Source organism: Branchiostoma belcheri, unplaced genomic scaffold, assembly GCF_001625305.1.
Source record: "Branchiostoma belcheri isolate BF01 breed outbred unplaced genomic scaffold, Haploidv18h27 scaffold38, whole genome shotgun sequence".
Lineage (NCBI taxonomy): Eukaryota > Metazoa > Chordata > Leptocardii > Amphioxiformes > Branchiostomatidae > Branchiostoma > Branchiostoma belcheri.
Window position 1 is genome coordinate 1,208,215 of NW_017803998.1, and position 27,929 is coordinate 1,236,143.

The window sequence follows — 27,929 nt, forward strand, 5'->3', positions numbered from 1 at the left end:
CCAGTGTCTGACCTTTTTACCTCTAACTAGCCAGTCTGTGGTTACAGCATTCCTCCCGCCCAAGTCCTGTAACTCTGCTGTACAGATACATAAGAAAACATACAAACACACTGAAACACACTATACATGTACCTTCATACAAAAAGATAAAACATAACCTGAAGTATTATGAAATAAAGACTGAACTTTAACTTCCAACACTAGATATAGAATTGGGACTTACCCCAATGACAATTAAAATGGCACGTATGACCCGCTACTACGGTCACGTGTCTTTGACGTTACGTTCCAAGAGTAGACGGGTCCATTCCGTGAACAAGGTTGATGGAGTCAACCGAAAATTTGGGGTAAGTCCCAATTCTATATCTAGTGTTGGAAGTTAAAGTTCAGTCTTTATTTAATAATGATTTGTACCAACACAGATGAACTTTCATGATAACCTGAAGTACCCTTTATATATATAAAGTAGTTTGGTACAGTCCTAAAATGAATTTTACAGGCAGCAGAAGAAAGCAGCGGAGAGAAGCAGTCCATCAACCGAGCACAGATGGTCGTCCTGAAGAAAAAACTGGAAGAAAAGACGACCCAGCTAGAGGAGAAACACAAACAGCTGGAAGGGAGGGAGAAAGAAATCCTACAACAGAAGGTACTAGTTCATTTTCAAACTGAATCTATTCAAATATTTTTTTTTCAATATATGTCTATGGATTTATCACGACTATGCATTTATGGATTTTTTAGGACTTCAGTCATGTAATCTGTATCCTTGTTTGATTGATCTTTCCCTCATGATCATCACGGAAAAGCAGTCAGCAGGCAATTTGAGTATTTCATGAATAAAGAAAGGCCCAAAACAAACAAACAAGCAAACAAACAAACAAACAAACAAACAAACAAACAAACAAAAAGTAAAGTCTAAGATCTTGTGGTACATCCCAAAAGATTGGAAAAATCAATTATTGTGATGAATATGAAAGAAGTAAGAAAGAAGTTGACAGTTGACAATGACATTTGACAATGACAACGACATTTGACAATGACATTTGGTGAAGGTGTGCAGAATTGTACACACATACACGTATCATTGTGTCACTGCTAACTGTGTACATGTAATATTTTTGCTTGCTAGGCTGAACATGAGGGTCAGAAAATGATCTTTGACACTCAAAAAGTTACATGTAAAATGTACTAAAGATAAGTCCACATGTTTTGATGATGTCAGAGTTGTACACACATATCACTGTGTCACTGCTAACTGTGCACATGTAATATTTGTTCCTCCCCAGGCTGAACTTGAAGCTCAGAAGAAGACCATCGACGCTAAAGAAGAAGTCATCGCACATTTCCAGAGCGGAGCGGCAAGAGCAGGGACTACAGAAGGGGGAGAGGGGGAAATACCTGAGGTAAAAAAAAGAAAACCTCAAATTACATTACAAAATAGTAACTGTATATTGTGAAACTTTTGCAGCTGTTTAATTTTTGCTGTGATCTTTAAATTGCAAACTGATGTTACTATAATTATAGAACTGAATTGTTTCAACTGCACATTTTAAACACTGCAAAAACAATGGTCTAATCTGCAAAGAACCCTGCATTTGGTATCAATTTTGTATTGGTTATGGAATTGGGCAACAAGGAAACGGTTTAAGTTTGCTTCTCTTTAAATAATAAAAATTAATACTAGTATTCTGGGCTTGCACAAAAGCATGGACTTAAGGACTGAAACTAAATTCTATAGATGCTGCTAGAAGTGTAATACCCTTGTAATGTTACAGTCCTACAAAATGGTGGCTTGCTCCTTTGCTCCTAACCCTGAGGCAAATGCATCCTTGCACTAACGCCCCCTTGCAGGAGTCTGCTAAACTGAAGGAAATGTATGCTCAGATGGTGTACAAGGACAGGCTGGTGATGGAGCTAAACAACAAGATCCTGGAGCATGAAAAATCTGCACTCGACCTTCAGGAGCACGTCAAGGAGAAAGAGGAGGTCATTCAAGGTCGTAATAAAGCCATACAGGTCTGTCTCTCTATTGGCTTTTCTGTAACTTGTCAGCATCTTTCTGTGACTGCTTCAGGCATATTGGTTTAACAGCATTATTTTATGTTCAACTAACAATTTTAAAATAAACAAGTTCTTTTTTTTTCAGAATTTGTGTACATGTAATTTCAAAATGCCAATCAAAAATGTACAAATAATTGTGTTAGCATAAGTGTGTGTATTGTTTTTGTTTGTTGTTTGTTGTTTGTTTGTGCCAAAATTAGTAATTCGTGAACTGATGTTGTGGTAACTGATGCTATATAGAATAAGCTTGAAAACTGTGGAATTTTTTTCTTATTTTTGTTGTTGTTTTTCCGTCTCAAACCACAGTTGTTGCAACAGCAGATGGCAGAGAAGGATCAGACCATTACGGACCAGGGGGTGTTGGTAGAAAAGCTGACCAAGAAAGTGGAAGACATCGAGGAGCGAAACGGTGTCCTGGTGGAACAGCTGAGAGAGAAGGAGGCGCAACTCAACACCGAGATCGAGAGCTTCCAAACGCTACTGACAGAAACACGGCAACGTTACGAGGAGAGATTACAAGAGCGGGAGCAAGAAGCAAACGTAAGTTTCAACTCTTTCAGTTTCACTTACTGTCTGTAATTACTGTGTGTGCAGAAGTATTGTTTTGGGTGGCTGACTTGGGTGAGTTTGTGTGTTACCAGTTCTAAGTACTGATGGTTGCATGGAGGGTGGGTGGCGATTTTGACAGTTGATTGATAGGAAGGTCAAGGTTGAAGGTGACCCAGCACATGGGTAGGAGTAATTGGGCGGCACCTGGAGGAATTCAGGAAGTTGTGTAACACCCAATTTGATTACACCATACAATTCCTGACAGTAGTAGTAGTAACCAATACAAATCCCTCCACAGTTTTACATTTCCAAAACCCCAAAGCACTTCCCATAGATCTGTGATCTTTAAGGTCATGAACCCCCCCCCCCAAAAAAAAAAACTCCTGGAAGTCTGAAATCTTTGATTTCTGTTTTTTCAGGAAATGCAGAGTAAAATGCAGGAGTTACGTCAGGAGCTAGCAAAGGGAGACCAGGCCGACGTTCTACAGAAGATCTCCCGGGAGTTGGCTGAGAAGGAAGAGATCCTGACCGGGAAGACAAAAGTGATCGAGGTCCTGCAGGCTGAGATGGGGGAGAAGGAGAGGAGGATTCTGGAACAGGGCTCCAAGATGCAGTCCCTGGAACAACAGGTAGGGGGTGCTGGGAACATATGAGATGATGACATGCAGCAAAGTAGATCTTACCAGTATCTCTGTCTTGGTGTTTAATATTTCAGAATCATAACTTTCGTTGCCCTAAACTGCTTCATATTTGAATATGTATGAAAAGTGTGTTTCCATTTTTTTATTGAAATACAGTTTGCAAATTATTATTGGATTATTATTTAAATTATTATGATTATTTTTAAAAAATACAGATTGTTTCCTGGGAGCAGCAGTATCAACAGGTACAGTCTACCTGGACAGATCGTCATCAACAGGTAAGTTATAAGATTAATGGGTTATCTCACTGATTGGGTAACTTATTAATATTTATTATTTGTTATTGTATATATATAGTGTGTGTGATATGATATGGGCAAATTTGAGAACCAAGAAGTTCAATTGGTGTCACTTAAGTTTAATATAAACTGTTGTTTAATGTACATACTTTCTTGACATCACTGTGTATCTATTTTCTTAGGTTGTCACTCAAGCAACAGAGAACCAAGAAACGCTACAAACAGCGCTAGCGGAGAAAACCCAGGCCCTGGAACAACTCCACGGGCAGATGGCGGAACTACGCTCCTCCTGCGAAGAGGTCATCAACCAAAACAAGGCGCTGCAGGATGAACGAGTCAAACTCCAGGAGGAGGTAGCGAGGATCCAGTTTGAACGGGAAGAGCGCGAGAAAGACATCATCACGGAGAACGAACAGCAACAAAACTCCATCGAGAAGTTGCAAGGTATGATGGGTAATGTTTGCATGTTTGTAGAGACTTCAGTTCATCAGAAAATAGAAATTATATGGATTGTTGTTAGATTAAATCATGATGCTGAAATCTGATTGGCTGATACACACAAAGTTATGATTGATTGACATTATTTTGAGCTATAAAAAACAGACAGATTGGTTGATGATTGTATTGTTAGTTGAAGTCAAAGAGAAACAAGCATTTTTTGTTATTATTTCATACTTGAAGTGATTGAAATAACCCCAAAACAAGCTATGTGAGGCATATTTTTGGGGTACCACCCATAGATTGCTAGAACCAACCTATGACACAAAACAAGCAACTGTCAGTGACTTCTGTCAGTGACTTCTTTAAAAGAATGACAAAAAATTGACTTAAAAAATCCAGTTTTGCTGCTCTGAAATTTGGATACCTTTGATGCTGTTTATTGCTTGTGGCATGCAATTCAATAAACAAACAAATGAATAAAGATTGCTAATAAGATGATGACTTGAATTCATGTTCTACAGCTGAACTTCAGGAAAGACAACAGCACATTAACGACATGGCCACCAAGGCAGAGAACAAGTTCCTGAAACTGAAGGCTCAGGCCAAGTCTAAAATCACTGCACTGGAGGAGCAGGTCAAACAACTCAGACAGGTAACAAATCAAATGTTATTGTGTATTATGTAACATGTTTATTGGTGTTCTAGCCAGCATCTATTTTTTCATCATTTCGTCATTTGACAGAATTTTGCCGCTCACGACAGACAAAAATGTTGGACAATTCTTAATCTTTGACAGGCTAAAATCAGCATGGAAAGATATGGAAAGATTTTGTCCCTCAAAATATAGAAAATGCTGTTTTCAGAAGATTTCAAGAATTTCCCAAATCTGGACCCCCTCAGCGCTTGACATGATCTTATGTCAAAATTGAGATGAGGAAAAAAATATTCAGACTGGCTAGAATAATTGTATCATGCATGTGGCATTGTGTGGATAAATATGGTTAGAGTGTTTGACTGGGTTTGAATCCCTGGTATGACAGTGTGCAAAATACTTTTTTTGAACCAGGTTGCCCACTTACCTACGGCAAAAATTAGGTTGCCTATCAGAATTTTAGGTTGCCCCAACTATATATAGTATAAGTTACTACTCTCCTCAAATTAAGTAATGTTACATACATAAGCCTTTGACTATATTTCTATCAGCCTTTAGTTAACTGATACTAGTAATAGCCATTAATACCTAGAATTAAAAAGCATCTGCCAGATACAGTGGTGCAAGCCAAGTGGGCATGATTTGGGAAGGAGGGGGGCATTCTTAAAATTCAGGTAGCACACTGGGCTACCTAGGTTCAAAAATAGGTTGCCCCAAGTAAAATTTGGTTGCCCAGTTGCCCTGGGCAACCAGGTATTTTGCACGCTGTATGACCTTTGTTGTGTCCTTTGGCAAGTATTTCCTGTCTCTTTTCTTCAGTCGGATACGCTTGCCGATGAGGTGGCGACCCTACGTAACCGTCTAGCGGAGTTGGAGGAAGAGAAAGGTAACCTACAGATGCAGTTAGTGGATTATGAGGACGCAAAGACTCAGCAAGGTAGATTCGCCGGGTCTACAGCCCAAACCTTTCGCTTGCCTTCTCCTTCATTTTGTGTGACTGTCTGTGTGTGCAAGGTTCTGATATCATGTTGGATGTACATACTGTGCCTGCATATAACCGGGAACGTACTTTACAGAACATATTTAAAGTCATGTTCGTGTATCTAAGGATGATGTCCAGTCTGTTAAAAGTTTTCAAATATTGGGTAAGAAAAAATTATTCAACAGGTAAAATTCTAAATCAGATGCAATGTTTACCAACAATGCAAAAAGAAACCACAGGTGCAGTATGTTCTGCCAACATGCCAGTTCTAGGTAGTGTATTTTATTATTGTACTGAGCTACATACAACATATATTAAAGAGTTAGACATGACAACAGTGCACAGCTAGCAATACTGGTCGCTCAGAAGATAACAGAACAACTTGGTGTCATTTCTGGGGCTCTGAAAAGATTTTTTTGTTTTCTTTTTAATATCCCTGGAAGTATTCTTTGTCCTTTCCTGTAGTGTTTTCCCAGTGCTTCTCTTTTCTATGCTGTCTTTTTAGAGCTTTGTAGTACACTAGATCCTATAGAAGTGCAAAGTGTTGGCTTCTAGTTTGTTGTAAGAATTGGAACAATTCTTTTTCAAGTTTCAGAGTCACCTATCATCTAAATGCATTGTAATCTCCTGTATTGTACTATTTCGCTACTAAGAGTGTATTACACTATTTTTTTCGTTTTCAGCTTCCCTCGAAGCAAAGGTTAAAGAACTTGAAGAAGGATCCCAAACTTTGGAGGATAAAACACAGGAGATGGAACAAGCTAAGCAGAAAGCTGAGTCAGAAATGGTAAGGATGTATCCATGATCAGTGTGGTCTTGTGGTTAGGGTTGTTGACTGAGAATCTAAAGGTTCTGGGTTCGAATCCCTAGCAGGCCCCAATCTTATAAGATGGAGCTACTCCTTGCCACTTGGTTGCATCAAAGAAAACACAAGTATCTTATGAGCAGAAACTTGATGTCCACGTTTTTAATGATTGTGTTTTTTCAGGTGACCTTGAACGAGAGTATGGCCGCCATGACTGAGACCATCCACTCGCTACAGAACATGCTCAGTGAGACAGAACAAGCCAAGGTCAAGGCTGAGGAGGAGCGAGTCGCCATGGAGCTGAGGATGGTCCAGGTGGAGGAGGAGAAGGATGGTAAGCCTGCAGTTTTGATAAATTCTGCCAGGTGGCATCACTGAGTGATTTTTCATAGCTTTATGACTGCTGTTGCCTTGACAAATGTTTTTTTTCAGTATTTACATGAATGTTATAATGAATCTTAATAGGAAGTGAAGTAACTGCACTTTTGATAGCTACTGCTGGGGGTCATTGCTGACTTGTGTGTTAGGTGGCACTTTTGACTTTTGTATGTTGTTGTTCTGACTAGTGTTCTGTCAGCATGTACAGACCTTATAGATATGGAAGATTATGCACTTTTAATAGCCACTGCTAGGGATCATTGCTGACTTATTTCCACAAATATTGTACTTCCTGATTTCGCAGTTTTTGCAGTCACTCCTGTACCGCAAACTTATTATATCATGAACAGATAATTTGCCGACTTTCTTTTTTCTGCACCTGCAAAAATATAGTTCAGGAACATGCTCATTTTTCTCAGACCGCAAACTTTACTACCACAAATATATAGTGAATTACGAACAGTAAATGAGAGTGTGAGATTATAGCAATGGTCCTCCTTATTTTTCTGAGGAAATTTTGTCTCTTTCTTGCCATAGTTCTTGAGAAATCTCAGCACGACTTGAAGGAGCAAGTATCCAGTCTACAGGCCATGTCAGCGACAGAGGCAGCCGAGGCACAGGCCGCACACATCAGGGAACTGGAGGACGCTCTGGCCAACGCACAACAGCATTGGCAGGCAGCAGGTACATGTACAGCTGCAGTTTGAACAGATTCTGCTAGATGGCACCACTGAGTTGCATGTGACATTTGTTTTTCCCTTTATCATTGACTTTTGAATTCACTAATATATTAAAATCTTACAAACTTTACCTGTATTTTAGTTTCATAGAGAATAGACAGGCAGGCAGCAGGTACATCTGCAGTTTGAACAGATTCTGCTAGATGGCACCACTGACTTGCATAGCATTGGTTGAACCATTCCTATTGAATTGACATCATAAACTTACAAAATTATGTATTCTAACTTTACAGAGAATCGACTACACGAACTTCAGAATGGTAACGGGAACGGACTGCTGGCCAGCACTGCAGGCGGTCTGTTTGAGAGCATGGCTCCGCAACAAGGTAGATTTCCAACATTATATTTTTTGGGTGATTCAGAAGTGATTACTTTGTATAGGTTTGACTGTTTTTAAAACACAAAACTTTGGGGTGTGGAAGTATTATTTTGAATGACTCCTTTTTGGTTTACATGTATGTGTATCAGTAGGTTGACAGCATGTGGGTGGGGAAGATTGACAGGCAGCATGAATTTACAATGTAGGTTCACGGCCCCAAAATTCAGGAAGAAAGGAAGAATTAAGGAAGTGAAGGATTGTACACTTCCCAGAAGTCTAAAATCTCTGATTTCTTGTTTTAAAGATGTTACAAGTCAAGTAGAGATGCTTCAGTCTGAACGCAGCAACCTTAAAGAAACCGTCCAACAACTTGTGGAAGAGAAGGAGTCTCTGGAGCACAGACTACAGGAGGCAGAAGACAGGCTGGCCCAACTGACAACTGTCCAGGCTGAGCGAGATGACCTCTTGCAGAAACACGAGGAACTGCAGCAGACGTCAGCAGCCTTACAGCAACAGGTGGAAGCTTTGAAGCCTGCTTCTGAAGGGGTAAGGTTTTCCTTTGTACTGTTTGTTTGTTTTGTATATCTAGTAAACCACGTTTAGACTTAACACACCAGTTTTGTACAGTAAGTACAAGCTGTGTTAGACTGGACTGTAAGGTTTGAACCACTCATACCTTGATCTTCTCAATAAGAGTGGTAGGATCTTTAACATGCTTGAGGTGTGGCTTTTCTCAAACATGGGACCTTCCTAACTGAAGCTAGGTACTAAATTTCACCTGGGTTGAGTGAGAAAATAAAATGTAAAGGGCAAAACATTCATCTGCTAGGGATTTGAACCCAGAACCTTCAGATTCTAAGTCAACCCTAACCATTATCTACTACTCTAACCACAAAACCACCTTTTCTAGTAAAATAGAAAATGGTTTGTAAGTTTTAAATAATGTCATCACAAGTCAGTGTTTTTCTTTGAAACTTTGTTGTACAGAAGACTGTAGGTGAACTGGAAGAAGAACTGACCACTGTTAAACAGCAGCTTCAGGAACTACAGGAGAAACAACAGCTGGAACAAACACAGCATCAGGTTTGTGCACTCAGATTCAACAGATTGTACACTCAGCAGTTTATCAATCTTTAACCCTAATTGTTGCACCATGGGTTTACGAAGACCAAATTCAGGTTTAGATACAGACTACTTGCCTTATTTGAAAGAATGTTTTTTGACTATGATTTGGTGCTATTTTCTTCATCATATGTTACAAGGTGATACCATACAATATAACCTTTCTAAAGTTACTGCAGAAAACAGTTACTCAAGCAACTGCATAGATTTTGAAAACTGTCAGACATTTCAGGTAGCATCCATTAATTTTCGTTCGTCACTGGCAGTTCTCAAAATCTATTCAGTTGCTTGAGTAACTGTTTTCTTGAGTATCTCATTATCTAGATGTATAACCTTTATCGAACTTTCTATACTGTTACTCAAAGAAAACTCAAAGGCACTCAATGGCACAGTACTTCATGTATAGCCTAGTCAGTGGGAAAAATTGTGGTCCACATATTAGGATGGCAACCAGTCAAAAGCAGCTACATTTTGTATAATGGCCGGATGGTCCTTTATTACGTAGAGGTGGTCACTGGTACAGGTTTGACTGAATTGTTGTCATGGCTGTTCCAGGAACAGGTCACCACCCTGACAGAACAGCTGCAGTCTGCCATGATCCAGTCAAGTTCATTGCAGGAGCAACTGACTGCAAGGGAGGGGGAACTCCAGGAAATGGCACAGCAGCTCAACCAGAAACAACAGGTTAGGAGTTATTTTCAAAATAACATTTTGGATGTAAACATAAAAACCAAAGAGTTAACTTGAGTTTGGAGACTACATATTTCTTTCATCTTATTAGGAGACTGCCATCAAAAGCTTAATGAAAATTAAGTGAAAATTAAGAAATGAATCTTTTCATAAGGTTTCCAAAATTGTACACAGTAACTCTATAGTAATTATAGCCGAAAACGTTTCTAAACTTCTTGCAAGACCTACATTTGTACCAACAGAAAATTTAAAAAATCACCATAAGAATAAAAACACTGCAAACTTTCAAGACTTGAAGTATGTCTAACCATTGCCAGACAGGTACAGTACAAGTGATACAACAAAAAGTGAGAATTACAGAAATTATACTTGTTGTGTGACCTTTTTCTTGCCCATGTTGTTTTAGGAGGTTAAGTCTTTCTGTGACAAGTTTGCTTCAAAAGAAACAGAGACAGCAGAACTACAGGTCCAACTGAGAGACAGAGAAGAAAAACTCAGCTCCCTTACTGAGCATGTGCAGTCACTGGAACACAAGGTCCAACAGGACATCGAGGTAAACATCAAGTTGTTGACAAAAGAATTATCAAAAGGAAGATATTTTATACCCAGTTTAGCCTTGAAAAGGAATGCGCTGAGCTAGACTTTAGAAAATAAATTGTGCATTGTTTCTAGAGATTCAAAGAGAGTAGTTTTGCAAAGTGTACAATGTACATGTACAATACAACATGGCATGCTCCAACTTAAAATTTGATAAACTTTTCACTCATTTTTGTGCTGCAAACCATTTTATTCCCTTCATGTGTTCTGCCTGTACTTGTTCTGTGTTGTCTGTATTTTTTTGGTCTGTTTTCCATCTTGTTTTGTTAGTTGACGTTTTGTCCCCGTGCAAAGCCATTCATAGTCCCAAGGCGTGTTTGGAGATTAAAGAAAAGAAAGTCATTCCGTTCATATCTCCAATTCTGACTGTGCATCACAATTAATAGTTCAACCAATGACAACATGGCAAGTAGCAGTTCGACCAATGAAAGAGCGGCTACATGTCTGTGAAATTTATTTATGTTTTTATTTTGCATTTCTACAAAATTTAGACGGAGGTAGGTGGGGCTCTAGGATCAATCACTTAGGGACCACCAAAAAGTGGCCACAATGTCTTTATGCAGAGGTGGTCACTAGTACTGCTTTGCCATTGGTTGAATTAAACATGTTGCCATGGCAATCCCCACACACTGCCTGCTGGGATTATGATTGACAGCTCCATTGCACAACTGTCTGTCTGTCCCCCTCTGTGTTCATCAGAGCATTCAAAAGGCCCTGCAACGGACCAATCAGAAAGCAGCTACCATCACGGCTACCGATGATAACATAGAGGCCGCGATCAAACAAATGGAGGAACAAATTATCGTAGACCTAGAACGGTCGCAGGGCGAACTGAGCATAGTTCAGCAGGATTTGAGACAGAAGGCGTCGGTAAGAGTTAGGATACCGGGCTACAATGTACCTTACAGCATGGCAACTCACAAAACACCATCGCTTTCAAGTTTATTAATTAACAAAATAATTAAGTGGAAAGAGTTGTAGCTTTTTCTCAATTTACTGTAACAGTCACTTTATGTTTGCAGTAGCAAATGGTCGTGAGAAATGAGAAATATGGTCTGAGAAATATGGACATGTTAAGGGAACTATATATGTATTCACAATGGTGAGAAAAGAAAGTTGGTGAATTATTTGTTCACAGTAATGATAAGTTTGCGGTCACCGCAAAAACCATGGACATAAATGTGCTACAAAAAAAAGCAGGACTTACAGTATGCCAAAGGTTTTCAGTCGTGCATTCCAGTAAGCAAGATTTTATTTCTCAATCTGCTAACACACATTTGATATTAACAAAAATAGTCATGCAAGCTACCAATGCAACCATACAGTTTACACGTTGACATAGAATCTGATACAGAGATGCAAAGTGCAAGATAAAAAAAATGATTATGCTGTATTTTCAGATAACTTATCAGTAAAGGTCACAATTACAGGTCAAAGGTCGTGAAAAGCCTGATGACCCCCTTGACAGCAAAAGGTCAAAACTCTAACAATAGACAGGTGTTAGGGACAGAATAAATCATTATTAATTCATAATTCTCACCATATCATATTGTGTTGAATTAGTCCCCGGTGCCCTTTTTGTTGTCTTTCTGTATATGGTGATTTCGTTGTGATTTTGTTTGACATTTTGACCTGTTTTTGGAGGGAGACACATTTTGGAAAAGGACTAGCAAACATGGCTGAAGGAAAGAGAAGGGACCGCAGAGGGCAGTTAGGATCTGCCCTCATTCCAATAAGAATGGTATAGAATGGTACATTTTTGTACCCACATGTAACATCCGTGTCCATAATATCACCAGGGTCCATAATATCGCCACCTTGTCCTTGAGAAATAGTGTGCTTTAAGATATTTTTACTGCAACATACATTTGGTATGCACTCCTGCACACCTCAAATGTACATACCTAGGGTATGCTGCCGTAAAAATATCTTAAAGCACACTATTTCTCAAGGACAAGGTGGCGATATTATGGACCCTGGTGATATTATGGACACGGATGTTTGTACTTACTGGAGGACAGTCCTATGTTCTAACACCTCTATGTTCTGATGCACCTATGTTCTAGCCTGCAAATCTCCATTGTCCTTGCTGCTATATGGCTACCTCTATGTTCCGATGCTTCTATGTTCTAACATACCGGTAGTGTTAGGGTTGTCAGAACATAGGTTGAGTTGACGGAACATAGGGGTATTGTAACATTGGGGTGTACTAACTATTTTATATTCTGCAGAAAGTACTTTATAATGTCTGGAGCTTGAAATGAAAGTAGCTGTTAGTAACAGCATTTGTTTGTTTATTTGTTTATTATCAGGAGGCAAACATTCTCAAGCAACAACTGAACCTGAGGGAGGAGACCATACAAGAAATGAGGTACATTTTATTATGATTATCTTACCTCTTATTACATGTATTTTATTACATCATTCAATATATCGAGGTTTTGTTTTTAATGTGTCTGTTTGTATGCTTGCTTGTGCTTCTGTTGGTATTTCAACATGCTAGGCATGTTGGGGATGTTGACAGGAAGTTAGGTCCAAGGTCCTAGAAAAGATTATTTCATTTTCTGTCTTCAATTTCCTCCTATATGCTTGGGAACCAGTAGGAAAATGCCCACTAGACAGAACCAGCAAGAAATTTACTATAATGTATAAAACATTGTCAAGAAATTCATGATGTACGTTGTATTTACAGAGCGGTCATTGGTCAGAAGGATGCAGAGCTGCAGAAGCAGAGACATGACCTGTCGGAGGTCCAGAACTCCCTGACCAGTGCACAGAGGGAGATAGAGGTTCTCAGAGAGGGGCAGACTTCAGAAGGTAAGGATGCAAACTAAAAAGGATCTTGAACCAGTTAAGCTCGCTGAAGTGAGTGAGTGAGTGTGAGTGAAGCGAATACTCTAACTTCCAATGATCCAGACAGAGAAGACAGACAGTATGACTGTACAGTATTTGCTGGTTCATTGTACCAGGAAAATTCCCCTTGCTTTTTTTTTAATAATTACACTTAACAGTGGCTTATTTGGTTGACCTTAAAAAAAAAACATTACACTGCTAGGAATTAATATACAAAAATGTAATAATTTTTTTTCTTTGAGATGCAATATGGTATGATATCAAAATATATGACTCTGCAAGTACATGCCAAAAATCATGAATATCTGTTGTTCCTTTCTTGACTTAGCTGCTTTGAAACAGTTTGCCAGAAAGCAGTGCTAGAGGGAGCAAACCATATTAGTTTTAGAAACGTCCATGTGGATTTTTGAGAATTTCTTAGAGAAGTCAGAAACCAAGTCTTCAATGCAGAACTTACATACATTTGAAGATGATGACCTAACCTTTGACCTTTCACCTCTGACAGGTCAGAAGATGGAGGCTCAGTTGACCTCTCTGCTGACCCAGCTGCGTGAGCGTGACCAGGAGGTGTCACGCCTGCAGGAGGAGGTTCTACAGAAGGGTAACGACAACATCTCACTCCAGGCACAGTACAGCGATATCAGTCTGCAACTGGAGGCCAGCAGCACTACTCTCAATGAGGTATGTCAACTTCTTTTCTACATACATTCTTACCTATAAGACCTTCAAGAAATAGCCATGCCTTCAAGTACCAGAGTTGTCAACCAAGGATTGAGGTGTTCAAGAATTCATTCTTTCCTAGAACTATCGCAGAGTGGAACTCACTGTCACCAAGTACAGTAGGGGCATTGTCAATATATAGCTTTAAACAATGTCTAGAGTTAGAAGTTCAAGGGTTAGGTGTAACAAGCCGATTGGTGTAATATAGCCAGCTGCCGCTGCGCCGCGTGCCCGCGAAGCTGGTGTGTTACGCCGAAAGGCAGTTATACCGGCTATACAGATACAGATACTGTACAGAATAGGGGTGGATACCTGTATAGAAAATTCAGGTCCAGGTCCGGATCAGGTTCAGAGGATCAGGTCCAGAGGATCAGGTTCAGGTTCGGACCTAAACCTGGACATGATTATTGTACAGTAGTACTACATGTATATAATATCATTATATATATACTGTCATATAGAATGCCGATGATACTTCAAAATTTGGAGCCAAAATTTCTGAGTATATGGAAACATGCCTTGACGATATCCACTTTATCGCTTGGACTAACCTCATGGTCTGCAACCTTTTTTTTGTCTTGGAAGCTGAACACATTTACAGAAAGAGAGAAACATGGATTTAGGTTCATCTAGTCTGATTCAGGGTTATTTTCTTTACCTGCCATGGCCAGATTACCTAAAAATGTATGTACAATCTACGGAAATGTACATCAGGTCCAATGACTAAGGTTTGCCTCATATCTACAATGTATTATGTACATTTTAGGCAAAGAAGACTCTTGCACAGAGAAATGACATCATAGAAGAGAAGGACTCCAAAATGGCGAACCTTGAGTCCCAGATCTCCCAGCTGACCTCCACGCTGGAAGTGCGAACCACGGAAAGCGAGATGCTGCTGGCTAAGCTGACGGAGCACGAGGAACGGGGAAGGGCGCTGGAGGTTCAGACCAATGAACTGAGGTTTGTTATCTCAAATGTGGCAATATGTGTGGGGTCGTGTGGCGTAGCGGCAGAGTGCACGACTCGGAACCTAGAGGTCCCGGGTTTGAGTCCTGACATGCCACCGATCTTGTGCCCTTGGGAAAGGCATTTTACACCACTTTCCTCACTTCGCTCAGGTGAAAATGAGTATTGTATTGTCCCCTTTGTTGGTGGCGGCATTAATATAAGTTTGAAAAACTTGAGTATGCCGTCACCACTTCTTGTGATTACATGTTGGAAATTTTTTTTTTTTTAAATGTGGCAATACGTATTAATTTCTGCCATCTTGGATTTTTTTTAAAATTGCAAATTGGAATATCAACATGAAAAGGAAGTATGTGAGAAAGATCAGAGAGTGAAATGCAGTGACCGTCTGATTTATTGATAAGTTTTACTCTTGTCCTCTTCTACTTTTAAAATGTTTGAAAATGATACCGTGTGACTATTGTATGAAATTAAGATACACATTTTACAATGTACCACAATTGTATCAAGCTATTAGATAACATTGATTCTCTTAAAAGATGCTTTAAGCAGTTTAAGTTGAAACTTAAAGCAGTTAACCATAGAAATTTCTGAATGGAATTTTTCATATGAAGGACATAACCAGCAAGGACGAAGTACTATCAGGCAACTGTTCAAATGTACATTGTAAGTATACTACATACTACAAGTTTTAAAAGTGTATCTAATTGTATTGTTCTTGATATAGGACGCAAGTTGCTTCAAAAGATGAGGAAATGGAAGACCGGACGGCCAAGTTGAAGCGGCTACAGATTCAGCTGGAAGAGGAAGGTGAACAAGTCTCCACTCTTCACACACTCATCAACAAGCTCAAGACTCAACTCGCCAGCAAAGACGAAGAGATCAAAGAAAAGACCGCCTCCGTGGAAAACCTTCATGAGAAGGTCGCCAGAGAGGAACAGAGGGTCTTCGACATGTCCTCCGACTTTGCACACATGCAGGAGCTCATGGCCGAGAAGGACAACCACGTCATATCACTTCAGAACCAGGTGGAAAAACTCACCAGCGAGCTGAGAAGCAAGGAGGTGTTTGGAGAAGAAAAATGCCAAGAGGTTGAAGAACTCGGGAAAGAAGTAACCACGCTCCAGAGCTTCATCGAGGGTCTTAAAAATGAGAACCAAACCCTACAAGAGCTGAAGTCAAACGTGGTAGAACTAGAAACACAGGTCAGCAAGTGGAAGATGGAGACCAAAACTTTACAAGGAGAACTTGAAACGAAAGAGCAGAGCTTCCAAGAAAAGGTGACAACAGAGGAAGGGCTAGAAAAGAAAGTAACCTCGCTGCAGGAAGAAATAGATGCCCTCAAGACAGAACTGCGTGCAAGAGACGAAACTGTTCAAGAAAGGAATTCCATGATTACCGACCTGTCAAATGAAGTGGCTAAACTGCAGCAGCAAATGGAGTCTTTGAATACGGAAATACAAGCAAGAGACCAGAGCATGGAAGAAAAGGGATCCGCAATACAAGACATGGAAAGTCATGTCAACAACTTGAGTGGACAGATAGAGTCCTTGAAGGAGGAACTGAAAGACAGAGAACAAAGGATTCAAGAAAAGACTTCGATCTCTGAGGAGCTAGAAGTTAGAGTTGGATCACTGCAGAAGGAGTTAGAGTCACAAAGCACCGAGATGCAGAATTGGGAGCAAAACGTCAAAGAAAAAGAAGCTGCTGTTGTAGAGATGCAACATCAGCTGCAGGAAAAGACTGGATTGCTAGAGGAAGCTCAAGCACAGTTGCAGAACATGGCTGCAGAATTGCAGCAGCGGACCGGTGCAATGGAGGAGTCACATCAACAAGTGCAAAATGTGACTGTTGAGCTGCAACAAGAAAGAACTGCAGTACAAGAATTGCAGCAACAGATGCAGAACATCACTTCTGAGCTGCAGCAAGAAAGATCCGCTGCACAAGAATGGCAGCAACAAGTACAAAACATCACTGTCGAGCTGCAGCAAGAAAGAACAGTTGCAGAGGAATTGCGACAAGAAGTGCAGAACTTCACCGGCAAATTGGAGCAACAGACCTTCGAGTCACAAGCATTGCAGCAGCAACTGCAAAACGCGACTGCAGAATTGCAGCAGCAGCAAGCTGCATCTGCAGAATTGCACCAACAAATGCAGAACTTAACAGCAGAATTGCAGCATCGCGAGTCCACACTCAAAGACAGAGACACAGAACTACAAGACAAGCAGTCAACTCTCAAAGAACTGCAAACCAGACTACAGAAACTTGAAACAGAACTACAAGAAAGAGAAACCACCTTACAAGAGAAAGACTCAAGCCTTGCAAGACTACAAGAGGAATCAAACATTCTTAAAGAGGGACTGCAAACCCAGCTACAGAGCTTAAGCTCAGAGTTACAAGAACGTGAAAACACTCTAAGAGAAAAGGACTCCAACCTTCTGAAGGTGCAAGAAGAGCTAAGTATGCTCAAAGAAGGGATAGCTTCAAACGAGATCCTGGAAGCCCAACTAAATAGAACACACGCAGAGTTGAACGAAAGGATGCAAGCACTTAGCGACAAGGAAAGGGCTGTACAAGAACTTACAGCTCGAGTTAACACACTGGATGAAGAATTAGAACTGAAGTCAAAGCTTGTACAGGAAACAGAATCCTTGTTGCAAAGTTCTAAGGAAGAGATCAGCCATGTCAGCACTCTGCTAGCTGAAAGAGAAAGAGATAGTCAGGAAAAAGAGAAGTTGTTGCAAGAACTGGGTGAAAAAGTTGACAACCTTGGAAAAGAGCTGGCAACAAAGGAGAATATTGTAGAAGAGAAAGAAAATCTGGTACAAGACTTGCAGGTGAAACTGGACAAGCTGTCCTCAGAGTTGTCAGCAAAACTTCAAGTCATTGAAGAAAAGGAAGCTATGGTTGAAGAGTTGAATAGTCAGGTGAGTACGCTTGGTGCAGACTTAGCCAGCAAGGATCAAGTTATAGAAGAGAAGGATTCACTAGCACAACAACTGTCTTCCCAACTGAGCACTGTTTCATCTGAAATCTCAACGATGAAACAATCTGTTGAAGAAAAAGAGATGCTGGCACAAGAGTTGAACTCTCAGTTGAACCATCTTGCATCAGAACTGTCCGTGCGAAACCAGGAGGTTGAAGAAAAGGAAAGTCTTCTTCAACAGATGACGGCACAGGTTAGTCAGGTGACAGCCCAGCTTTCATCACGTGACCAGGAAACTGGTACGTTGGTCCAAGAGTTGCACTCGCAAGTCAACGCATTGACTTCTGAGCTTTCCGTGAAAACCAGAGAACTGGAAGAAAAGTCTGCCGTGTTCGATGAGTTCAAGGTTAAGATGGATGCCGTCACTAGCGAGTTAAACGGCAAAGATGCGAAGCTTGTTGAGTTGTCGGCACACTTGGAGCACAAGAATGTGGAGTTGGGAGCTCTTCAGATGAACGCGGGCGAACTTCAAAGCCAACTCTACGTTGCCACTCAAGAACTGAACGAGAGGAACACAGAAGTTTCACACATGAAGACTGTTTTGGAGCAAAAGGAAGTTGAGCTTGGGAGTGCGTTACAGAATCTTGAGAGGACAAAGGAAGACTTCCAGAACACAAGACAGGGATATGGTGAACAGGAGAATCAAGTGACAATGTTGAGGGAAGAGCTAGAGAAGAAGCAACAATTCTTGACAGATATGGAAGAGAGGTGTCACAGTCTTGAAAAGGAACTGAACACCTCTAAAGAAGAGATGGTAAAAGCACAAGAGGAACACGGGAAAGTGCAAGAAAGAGCCGGAAAGCTGGAAGAGAAGCTAAAGTTACGAATCCAGCAGCTAAAAGCATTGAACGAGAAATACAAAGAAAGTCAGAACAGCGTAGAAGAGAAAGAACAGGCCATTGCTGAGCAGGCAAGTGAGCTAGAGGCAGCAACTGAGCATGTGCAGAAGCTGACCAATCAGATCAAAGAGCTGAGTGGAGCAGCAGAGCAAGTGGGAGTGTTGACCAATCAGATTGCAGAGCAGAATGTAACCATGGAAACCATGAGGCAGCATCTTCAGGCACTGCAGCAAGAGAAAGAAACTGTTGCTAGCATGGATGCCAGCTTCTCTGAAGTTAAATCCAAGATGGCTGAAGACCTAGAACAGTGGAAAGCACAGTACAACAATGCTGAAGAACAGAGAAGGATACTCACAGTACAACTGGAAGAAAGGGCTGAGCAACTGAACACAAGTAAATTTGTTCAAGAAAATCTCTCGGCACAACTTGAAGAAAGCCAGGTGGCACGTGAGAAAGAAGCCAAGGAGTGTGAAAATCTGAGGATTTCCATTGAGAGACTTACTCAAGAATATCAGAATGCACAACAACAGTTGATGCAGGCTGCAAATGACATCCAAACTCTTCAGTCTGAAAAGGAGAAAATGATGGAAGGTCTTGAAAAGGTTAACACAGAGAAGACGACAGCATTGGAAGAGGTTCAAAATCTTCAGAGCTCTGTGGAAAGCCTGGTAGGGGAAAAGCAGAAGCTAGCAGAAGATTTGACAACGTACAGTCAAGAGTTAGAGTCCACACAAAATGAAAGAAGTGCACTCCAAACCCAGTTGGAAAACTTGAGAACAGAGAGGTCGGAAAACTGGTCCCAGGAAATGGTGAGCATCCAAGAGGAATTGAGACATGCCCGCGATTTCTTGGAGGCAGCTCAATCCGAGAGACATTCGCTTGCTGAACAGTTAGAGACCATCGCTGCGGAGAAGAATGCACTCGATAAGGAGATCGCAGAGACAAGACAGTCTAACAGCATCTTGGAAGAGCAGCTCAACAATACTGCACACAGTCTAAAGGGGGTAACAGAAGACAGAGACAGATTGGTACAAGAGCTAGAGTCAGTAAAGTCAGAGAGAACACAACTAGAAACAAGTTTTACAGAAACACAAGAGGAAGTGCACAGCCTGAGGTTGGAAAGAGAACAGATTGTAGTCAAGCTTGAGACAGCAGAAACACAAATGAGCAGCCAGACTCAGTCAGGAGAAGAACTTGCTAAACTAAAGAAGGAGAAAGAAGACGCCTTGAAAAAGGTCATGGTGGCCAAAGGAAAGCTGATCGAGCTCAAGAAGAAATGCGAAGGATTGCAGCAAGAAAAGAAGAGGATACAGGACGAGAGAAGTGAACTGGAAGGGAGCACTAAGGAACTGATGGAAGAAAAGAATGAGCTTGAGAGAACGATGACTCAAGAAAGGGAACAACTGACAATCCTCCAGCAAAAGGTAGTGAATGTAGAAGAAAGCAACGTTGAGCTTCAGAAATTGAATGTCACGCTAGAACAGCAATTGAAAGAGGCATCCAGATTTGAACAGGACAGTATAGCTATAGGAGAACAACTGGCTACTATGCAAGATGAATTCAAGGGCTTACAGGTTCAGTACAACGTTGCAATACAAGAGAAATCTGCTGTGGAAGAAAAACTAAAAATGGTTCATGAGGAAAGAACCTTTGAAGTTCACGATCAAAATTCAGTCCTGGAAGATAAGATACAAGCACTGCAGATGGAAGTTGAAACTGCTAGGGAGCAGCTTACAGTTGTCCGAATGGAAAAGTCCGAATTGGAGACTAGGTTCAGTCTGCTCAGTGAAGACAAACAGCAGATTGAGACTAAGTTGTCACAGTCGACAGAAGACAGGATGTCTTATGAGAGGAAACTTGGACTCCTCCAAGAACAGAACAACACTTTACAGAAAAGCTTAGAGAAGCAGCAAGAAGAGAAGAACAAGGTGGAACGTACGTTGTTGCAAGTAGAAGAAGAGAGGAACAGCTTACAGCAGAGTTTGACCATTCTGGAGCAGGATCGCGCTACTCTTGAAAGGAACCTGTCGCAGCTACAGTCCGACAGGGTTGAGAAAAGCCAAATGGACGAGCTACGACACACGATGGAATCACAGCTCACGACTTTACGCCAGGAACGAGAAAATCTGGCGCTACAGCTGAAAGACCTGGAGATGACAAAATGGCAGCTGCAGGACAATCGTGAAAAGCTGGAGAACGAGAAGGAAGAACTGGCCAAAGAGATGGAGCAGCTGACACAGAACAATGAGGGCCTCTTGCAGAAAGTTGAAGAACTGCAGGCTGAGAATCAGGATCTTGTTGGCAACATAGAAAAACTGAACAATGACATCAAGAAACTGAATGATCAGACCAAGAAACTTCTGCATGATACCCAGCAACAAGACGAGGAAAACTTAAAATTAGGAAGAGAAAAGGAGTCCCTTTCAGTAGAAAACGAAGAACTAAAGACAAGAATGGAAGAGTTGGTGACAGAAAAGGATGATTTTGAAGAACAGCTGGATACACTTAAATCCCAGGTAGAGGATCTGAAAGAAGAGAAGACTTCAGCTGAAGAAGACAGTGGAAAGTTGAAGAAGGACATGCAAAATCTTGCAGCAGAAAGAGAAAGTCTGCAAAGCCGTTTGGAAACCCTTCAGATGCAACTTGAAGAACTACAGAAGGCAAAAGAAACATCAGACTTGGAAGGTGGCAAGCTAAAGAAGGAGTTGGAGAACCTTGAGATGGAAAAAGACGGTCTTGATAGTGAACTTGAATCCCTACAGCTGGACTTCGACGAGCTTAAGAAGTCCAAGGACACTTCCGACCGAGAGAACAGCATACTCAGGAACGAGGTAGAGAATGCATCGTGGGACAAAGGGGAGTTGGAGAACCAGGTAGAAGACCTGAAAGACCAGCTGTTAGAACTCCAGCGGGCGAAACAGACCTCAGAATCAGAAAACAACAACTTGAAGACGGAGATCGAAAGCCTTGTACAAGATAAGGAAAGGCTAGACACCATGTGTAAGAGTCTTGTTGCAGAGTTGGAAGGGAAGGTGGATTCGGATGCGCTCAGTAGCTTGGAGAAGGACAGGGAAGAGCTAGAACTGGTCTTGGATAAACTGAGAACAGAGCGAGCGACTCTTTCACAAGAAAAGGATGCGGCAATAGCAGAGAGCACCAGACTTCAGCTAGAAGTAGAATCCTTGCAGACGAGTGTTGAAACGTTGCAAGCTAGTGTGAAGAAACAAAAGGAAGAACTAGATGACATGAAACTGAGGGACAGAGATCTAGGTGAGGAGAGAGAGTACCTACATTCCAGTATTGCAAAATTCACTGAAGAAAAAGAGATCCTGGTAGAAAGGGTTCACAAACTGCAGACTGTGAATGAGCAGCTTGCGAATAAGGTGACAAGGTTAGCAGAGCTGGAGGAGTTGAATCTGAGGCTGACGAAACAAGAGGATAGCCTCGTTGCAGAGAATGACAGGTTAAAGCAGATGTGTGATGACTTAAACGGTGATGTTCACAGCTTGGCAAACGAGAAAGACTTCCTAGCAAACCAGTTGGAAAAAGCACAACAGGAGCTCGACGGATTGAGGGAGGAAACAAATTCTGCAAAAGAAAATGTCATAAAGGAAAAGAGTGAGTGGGAAACCCGGCAAGTGGAGGTAAAGAGAGAGTTTGAGATGCTCAGACAGTCGCACGATAATGGCAACGCCAGACACGAATCAACGAAACAAGAGCTAGCTTTACTCCAGGACCAGTACTTCCAGCTGCAACAAGAGGTAGACCAGATGCAAGCCGAATGTGACGCTGCGAATCAAGAGCTAGAGTCAGTCAAGGAACAGTATGTCGCTGCAGTCAGAGACCTTCAAACAGAAAAACTAGAAGTTGCTGCATTCCAACAGAAATACGAAGATTCCGTAAATAGCAAAGAAACAGCTGACAAAGAAGTTGAGTCCATCAGGCAACAGTATGAAGACTTGGAAAGGAATCTTAACGCAGTCAGAATGCAACTTCAAGAAAAGGAAGCTGAATTGTCAAGATTCCAGGCAGAGAAAGTCACGTTTGAGGAACAGGTTAAGACACGAGAAGAAGAGGTCAAGTCTTTGTGGTCAAAGATGGGAGAATTGGAGGACAGGAATGAGCAGCTAGCTTCACTCAAGATGGAGTATGAAGAAATTGTCAGAGAGAGGAAAGAACTTCTAAAACAGACAAGAGATCTAGAGGTTAGTTGTAACACACACCATGTAGACACTAGAATTATTACAGTTTTAACAGATGTTTATGATGATTATATGTCCTAGCTTTCTGTGTGTGTGTACTACTTGAAAGTTTGAAACATGAGACCTCAAATGATTAGATTTTGGGCTCCCTAGTGACTTGTTATGGTACTGCAGTGGAAATTTCGGTCTTGATATTTCATGATCTGGACATGCTAGGGCCACAATTTTTGGACGGTAGATAGCTCTTGTGCTCAGCAACAAGTAAATATATATATATAAGTTTATAATATAATATATCTAGCATCTTGTTGTTGAATTTTGTTGCACTGTTTTGTTTTCAGGCTGAAGCTACGAAGAGTGCGGAAACAACTTCCAGCATGCAGCAGTTACAGACCACCCTGGAGCAGGCGTTAGAGGGGGTCCATCAGAGGGACATGAGGTGTCAGGAACTGTCCATTCAGGTAGGGGGCGCTGCTACACTGTCCAGTCATAGTTCTGTCATTCTCAGTAGTTACAGTACAGTAGATACAGTCATTGTGATAGATAAACACACAATGGATTACATTTCCTATTAAAGTCATACATGTAACATCAGTTGGGGGAATACCGTAATTAACAGACCACAAAAGGTCAGACACAGGAAGTTAGGTCCCAAAAACTGCCAGTAAGCCAGTTAGGAAGTTAGCTGGACCTGTTGAAAATGAATACTTTTGAAAGTACATTGAACGTCATACCATTTCTTTTGTTGTAACTTGTGTCAATAAATTTAAAGAAACACTAGACTAAAATGGCTCCTGGAGGTTTGAAATCTCTGATTTCTTATTTAGTATGTAAGAAAAAGGCTTTAAAATCTGTACTCTTCATCTCTAGGTGACATCGTTGCTTGAGGAGCGGAACCATCTGAGGATGCAGTTTTCCCATGCTGCTCGGGGGCTGCAGGAAAGAGAGGCTCAACTCCAGGCCCTGCAGCTCCAGTACCAGCAGATCTCACAGAGGGAGCAGTTAGCATTGGTGGGACAGTCAGAGGTAATATTATACTTGATACTGCATTAAATGATCTTATTTTTTTATAGCATTAGCCAAATATCAGGTAAATAGTTCAGCACCAAGGACAGGCATGGTTGTACAGTAAAACCACTCTGAAACTTTGTTAAACATTTCAAAATAGACATGTGGCCACCATAGTGAGATAGCCAATCATTATATGGCTCTTTCTAGTCCTTGCTTCTTTTATACTATGATTTTTAATGTTAATACTGATGAATATTTAAAAGGTTCATAGTTCAGCACCAAGGACAGGACTGGTATTCTTTACAATAGATTCATTTTGTTTGCAGAGATTCAATTTCGCGGTAGGATGGGAAATGGATTTTTTGCCAAATGTTTGTAGCTGAAACAATTTTGTAGTACAGTAGAAATGAAATTTAATGCATCATGAAGGCATACTCACACTGTCATGAATTTGTAGGTTGAGGTCACCACAAAAAAATCGCAAAAATTAAACTGCCAGAAACATTTCAACATTTAAAGTTACTTTAGTGCTTTGTTTATAGGAAAGAGTTAAATTTGTCTTGTTTTTTGCAGCACACATCTGAAGAGAAAACAATAGAAACCATGGAGGTGGAGGACACACAAGTCCAGATACAGCAAAAACCTGTGCAAGAGGATCCTGAGGTACACAACCTCAGTAAAAGGTCAGTGTTTTTCTCAGATTATCACTTCAAAAGTATGATTATAGAACTTGTTATAGTGCAATATGCTTGCTTGCTTGTTAGGTTTGTTTAGAATGGTATTTCAAAACATATTAGTGGCATTTTCTTAGTACATTGTATAAAATGTTGTCAACAGTTTTATGTACAGTAACTGATTTGTTGTGTTCAAATGACTTCTTTACCCTAAACTAACAGGTTAGAAGAGGCTGAACATGCAAGAGAAGCAATTGCACAGGAGATGGCCACACTAGAGGTTTGTCCTGGTTTTGATTGCAATTTTTTTGGATGAGGAATTTTAAACTGTATTGAGAAATCATGTAATTTCAACTTTCTTGGTTACAAAATAACAATGATATCAAGGCCTTCAATGTCTTAAAGTGATAAAAGTGATGTAGTTGTGATGTTCTGAATGTTTTAACATGAAGTCATACAGTTTGAAACATAATGTGCATCTGGACAATTACCGTATAAGGCCTTTGCTGCATGCATTTCTTTAATAGAATTCTATGTTGTTTTATTTGGCATGCCATGGAGTATAATCATCTAGATTCTAGGTACATGTCTTTTAATTGGTTTATCATAAGCTTATTACATAAAATTTCAAGTTACTTTATTAACAGACTAACAGAATTTATTAACATTTCAGCTTTATTTTGTGTTTGAGGGAATATATAACTTTCCTAGAAAGCTATTCAAAAATTTTGGTATTCGTATGTTAAATTTTGAATAAGGGGACACTATGGGTGCACCAGTGGTTTACTGCGTACAAAAATGTCTACATTTGATGTCTTTTTTTTTCTTTACAGTCCCTTTTACAACAGGAGCGGGACCAGAAGATATCCCTGGAGGACTCTCTGTTAGCTGCTCAGTCGGAAATCAAAGCGTATCAGAACCAGCCTCCGCCGAACAAGGAGGTTAGTGTAAGTAACAACCCAGCTTATCTGGGTGGGGTGCACGATGGCGGCCATCTTGGTGTGGTGCATCATGGGAAGTTTCTTTGTGGTTTGGGCACTGGTATTTTATTATCTTTGTGGTTGAGGTACTTAAATGTATTTTGTTTTCTTTCATTTTGTTCCATGACCGTGCTTTGTCACCAACATTTAACTAACATATATAATTATACAATACTGAATACATTTTTCTTGATTGTACTCTTTACATGTAGTTCACTGTCTTGTTTGAATGTTGCTATGATTTTGCAGTTTTACATCTTCAAATAAAAAGAATGTGAAATAGAAGAATTTACATATAGTCTTTTAACTGCATTTGCGGAATGAAAATCACTCTAATGCCACAGCGTGAGTCTTTTGTTTGTAAGTTTTGCTAGTTTGTACACCATTGTTGAATGATATAAATATAATCATGACCTAATAATTTAACTAACATTTTCATACATCTTTCAGTATCGAATCAACATCGATGGAGCAGAGGAAGCAGTCGAGCTCAACCCCTTCGACTACCGTGCTTTGAAGATCAGTAAGTACATTTTCATAAATGAATGTTAAAAATACTGAAGCCACAACACAAGCGGTGTTGTTGCTTACATGTAAGTTGGCATCAGATTAAAAAGAAAAAATATATATCTCTCTAAATACCGGTATCTTGGACATGTTTGAATGTTGACAGACGTTTGTATGTTCCCTGCATTTGTAATGCAAAAAGTTTGGTGGTCCATAAAAGTGTAAACTTATCTGTTGCATTCGACCTTCCCTATGGAATAATTTGTTGCTTAAAACAGCTTGGTCAGGCTTACCATGTAGCTTTCACAAGAATGGCGATATTCATAATTGGATTTTAACCTTCTCCATGCTACCTAACCCCAAAACCAATATTAAATTGGCAGCCAAATGATTACTTCAGTGTTCTAAAGGTTACAAGGTGCTATGTTGACTAAGAATGTTTTCCTGATAGTACGACATGCAATACAAATTTTCTAAATGTTTGTTACAGCTCGGAAGATGACTCCATGTTGTATGACCTTGGACAAGTGGTTACGGGGACGAAGGTGAGATTAAACAGTAACTGTTATATTCTTAAATGTTCATTTTGTAATTTCATAGTTGTCATATTTAATAGATTTTCAAAAAGGCATCATTTGTGAAGTAATAAGCACAAGGATCATTAAGTCAGTAATTCAATGTTCTTGAACAGTTTAAGTCAATGAAAAAATTGTGATGTTTATCATGAATTACATGTTACTATTTTCATCGCCCCTGTAGCCTGTACCTGACCAGGATGCTGAGGACACGCCCCTGCTGTCGGTTCATCTCATTTGCATACCTGTTCGTACTTCATGTGATTGCTTTCATGTTCTTTTACGCCTTCTTCTAAAGAATCGAACATCACCAACATCAAATATCGTACATGACACCACTTATCAAGAACTATCGACAACAAGAGTATGTCCTGTCTAAGGAATGTAATTTCCACTCTCATATCTGTACCCTAAGATTGCCACATTGAAAAAAAGGTGAAATTTTAAGAAAATCCAAGAAATGCTGCATCAGTATAAACTTAAATGCTCAACAATTGTACAAGGTATACAAAGCTTGGAATCTATTGCTGTATAAAAAACATACTCATATGAGACTAATGTACCTTACAAAGACTATAATACAGTAATATGGGATGAGAATGTGCTTCTACACTCAATGGTCAAATATGTAGCGTTTAGGCATTTTTTTAGACATTGCTCTATTGTACAATGCAAGGGTTGTCACACATCAATATGTACTTAAATTTGGTATTCAAATGCATTGATAAAAATCCTGGTACAGAATATGATGGACTTGTATATAGTGAACCATGCATATCAACGTATTTGGGACACAAACTCAGAAATTGATAATACAAATCGTTTTGGTCTTCTTTTAGTTTTGGACAAACTGAACAAACCATTACGCTTCAGACATCTAGATGTTCAAGTTATTCTTGAAAAGGCCTTGATAACACCAATTATTTTCTGTGGCAGTCTTAGTGCACTCGGCAGTACAAAATGTATTATGAGAGTTAACGCTAGATTCAAAATTGTTATGTATATTGTAAATAATGTAACTACAGATAGATGTAAATGCAAAGTTAGTTTTACTGTCAGCCATAAGATGGTGAATTTTATTCCGCTAAAATGCCAATATTGAAGAGTCATTGAAACAATTATAATATCACAATGCAAGTATATTTTGCTGCTTCCTGTATAAGGCCTATCATGAACAGATGATTGTAAAGTGTTAGAATTTGAGTTCTGAGTATCTGCATTATATGAAATTTAAATTCTTCAATCAGTGACTGTATTTAAAGGTAAAAACACGTACCTCCAAATTTTCGGTGTCGACTGTACACCTTTCTCAAGGAGTGACCTAGTCTCGCGAGAACACT

General features: G+C 40.1%; 1 protein-coding gene across 3 annotated transcripts; it reads left to right on the forward strand.

The window, feature by feature from the left end:
- The first annotated feature begins 503 nt into the window (after positions 1–503).
- LOC109476496 (golgin subfamily B member 1-like) lies at positions 504–27,816 on the forward strand. 3 transcript variants are annotated; one of them, XM_019777429.1, is made up of 30 exons: positions 504–646; positions 1,287–1,403; positions 1,852–2,016; positions 2,368–2,601; positions 3,030–3,239; positions 3,467–3,529; positions 3,733–3,994; positions 4,513–4,643; positions 5,463–5,580; positions 6,309–6,412; positions 6,614–6,764; positions 7,346–7,492; positions 7,782–7,874; positions 8,172–8,413; positions 8,855–8,950; positions 9,545–9,673; positions 10,086–10,232; positions 12,589–12,647; positions 12,969–13,093; positions 13,635–13,810; positions 14,616–14,809; positions 15,543–22,845; positions 23,184–23,303; positions 23,713–23,868; positions 24,427–24,536; positions 24,750–24,807; positions 25,361–25,474; positions 25,958–26,030; positions 26,505–26,559; positions 26,774–27,816. In XM_019777429.1, the coding sequence occupies exons 1-30, from the start codon at positions 548–550 to the stop codon at positions 26,883–26,885; spliced, it is 11,163 nt and encodes a 3,720-aa protein (XP_019632988.1). In that variant the 5' UTR covers positions 504–547; the 3' UTR covers positions 26,886–27,816. The 3 variants fall into 3 exon arrangements, with proteins under 3 accessions (XP_019632988.1, XP_019632990.1, XP_019632991.1); XM_019777431.1 differs by having other exon boundaries at positions 25,361–25,468; XM_019777432.1 differs by having other exon boundaries at positions 5,463–5,529.
- Positions 27,817–27,929: the final 113 nt, after the last annotated feature.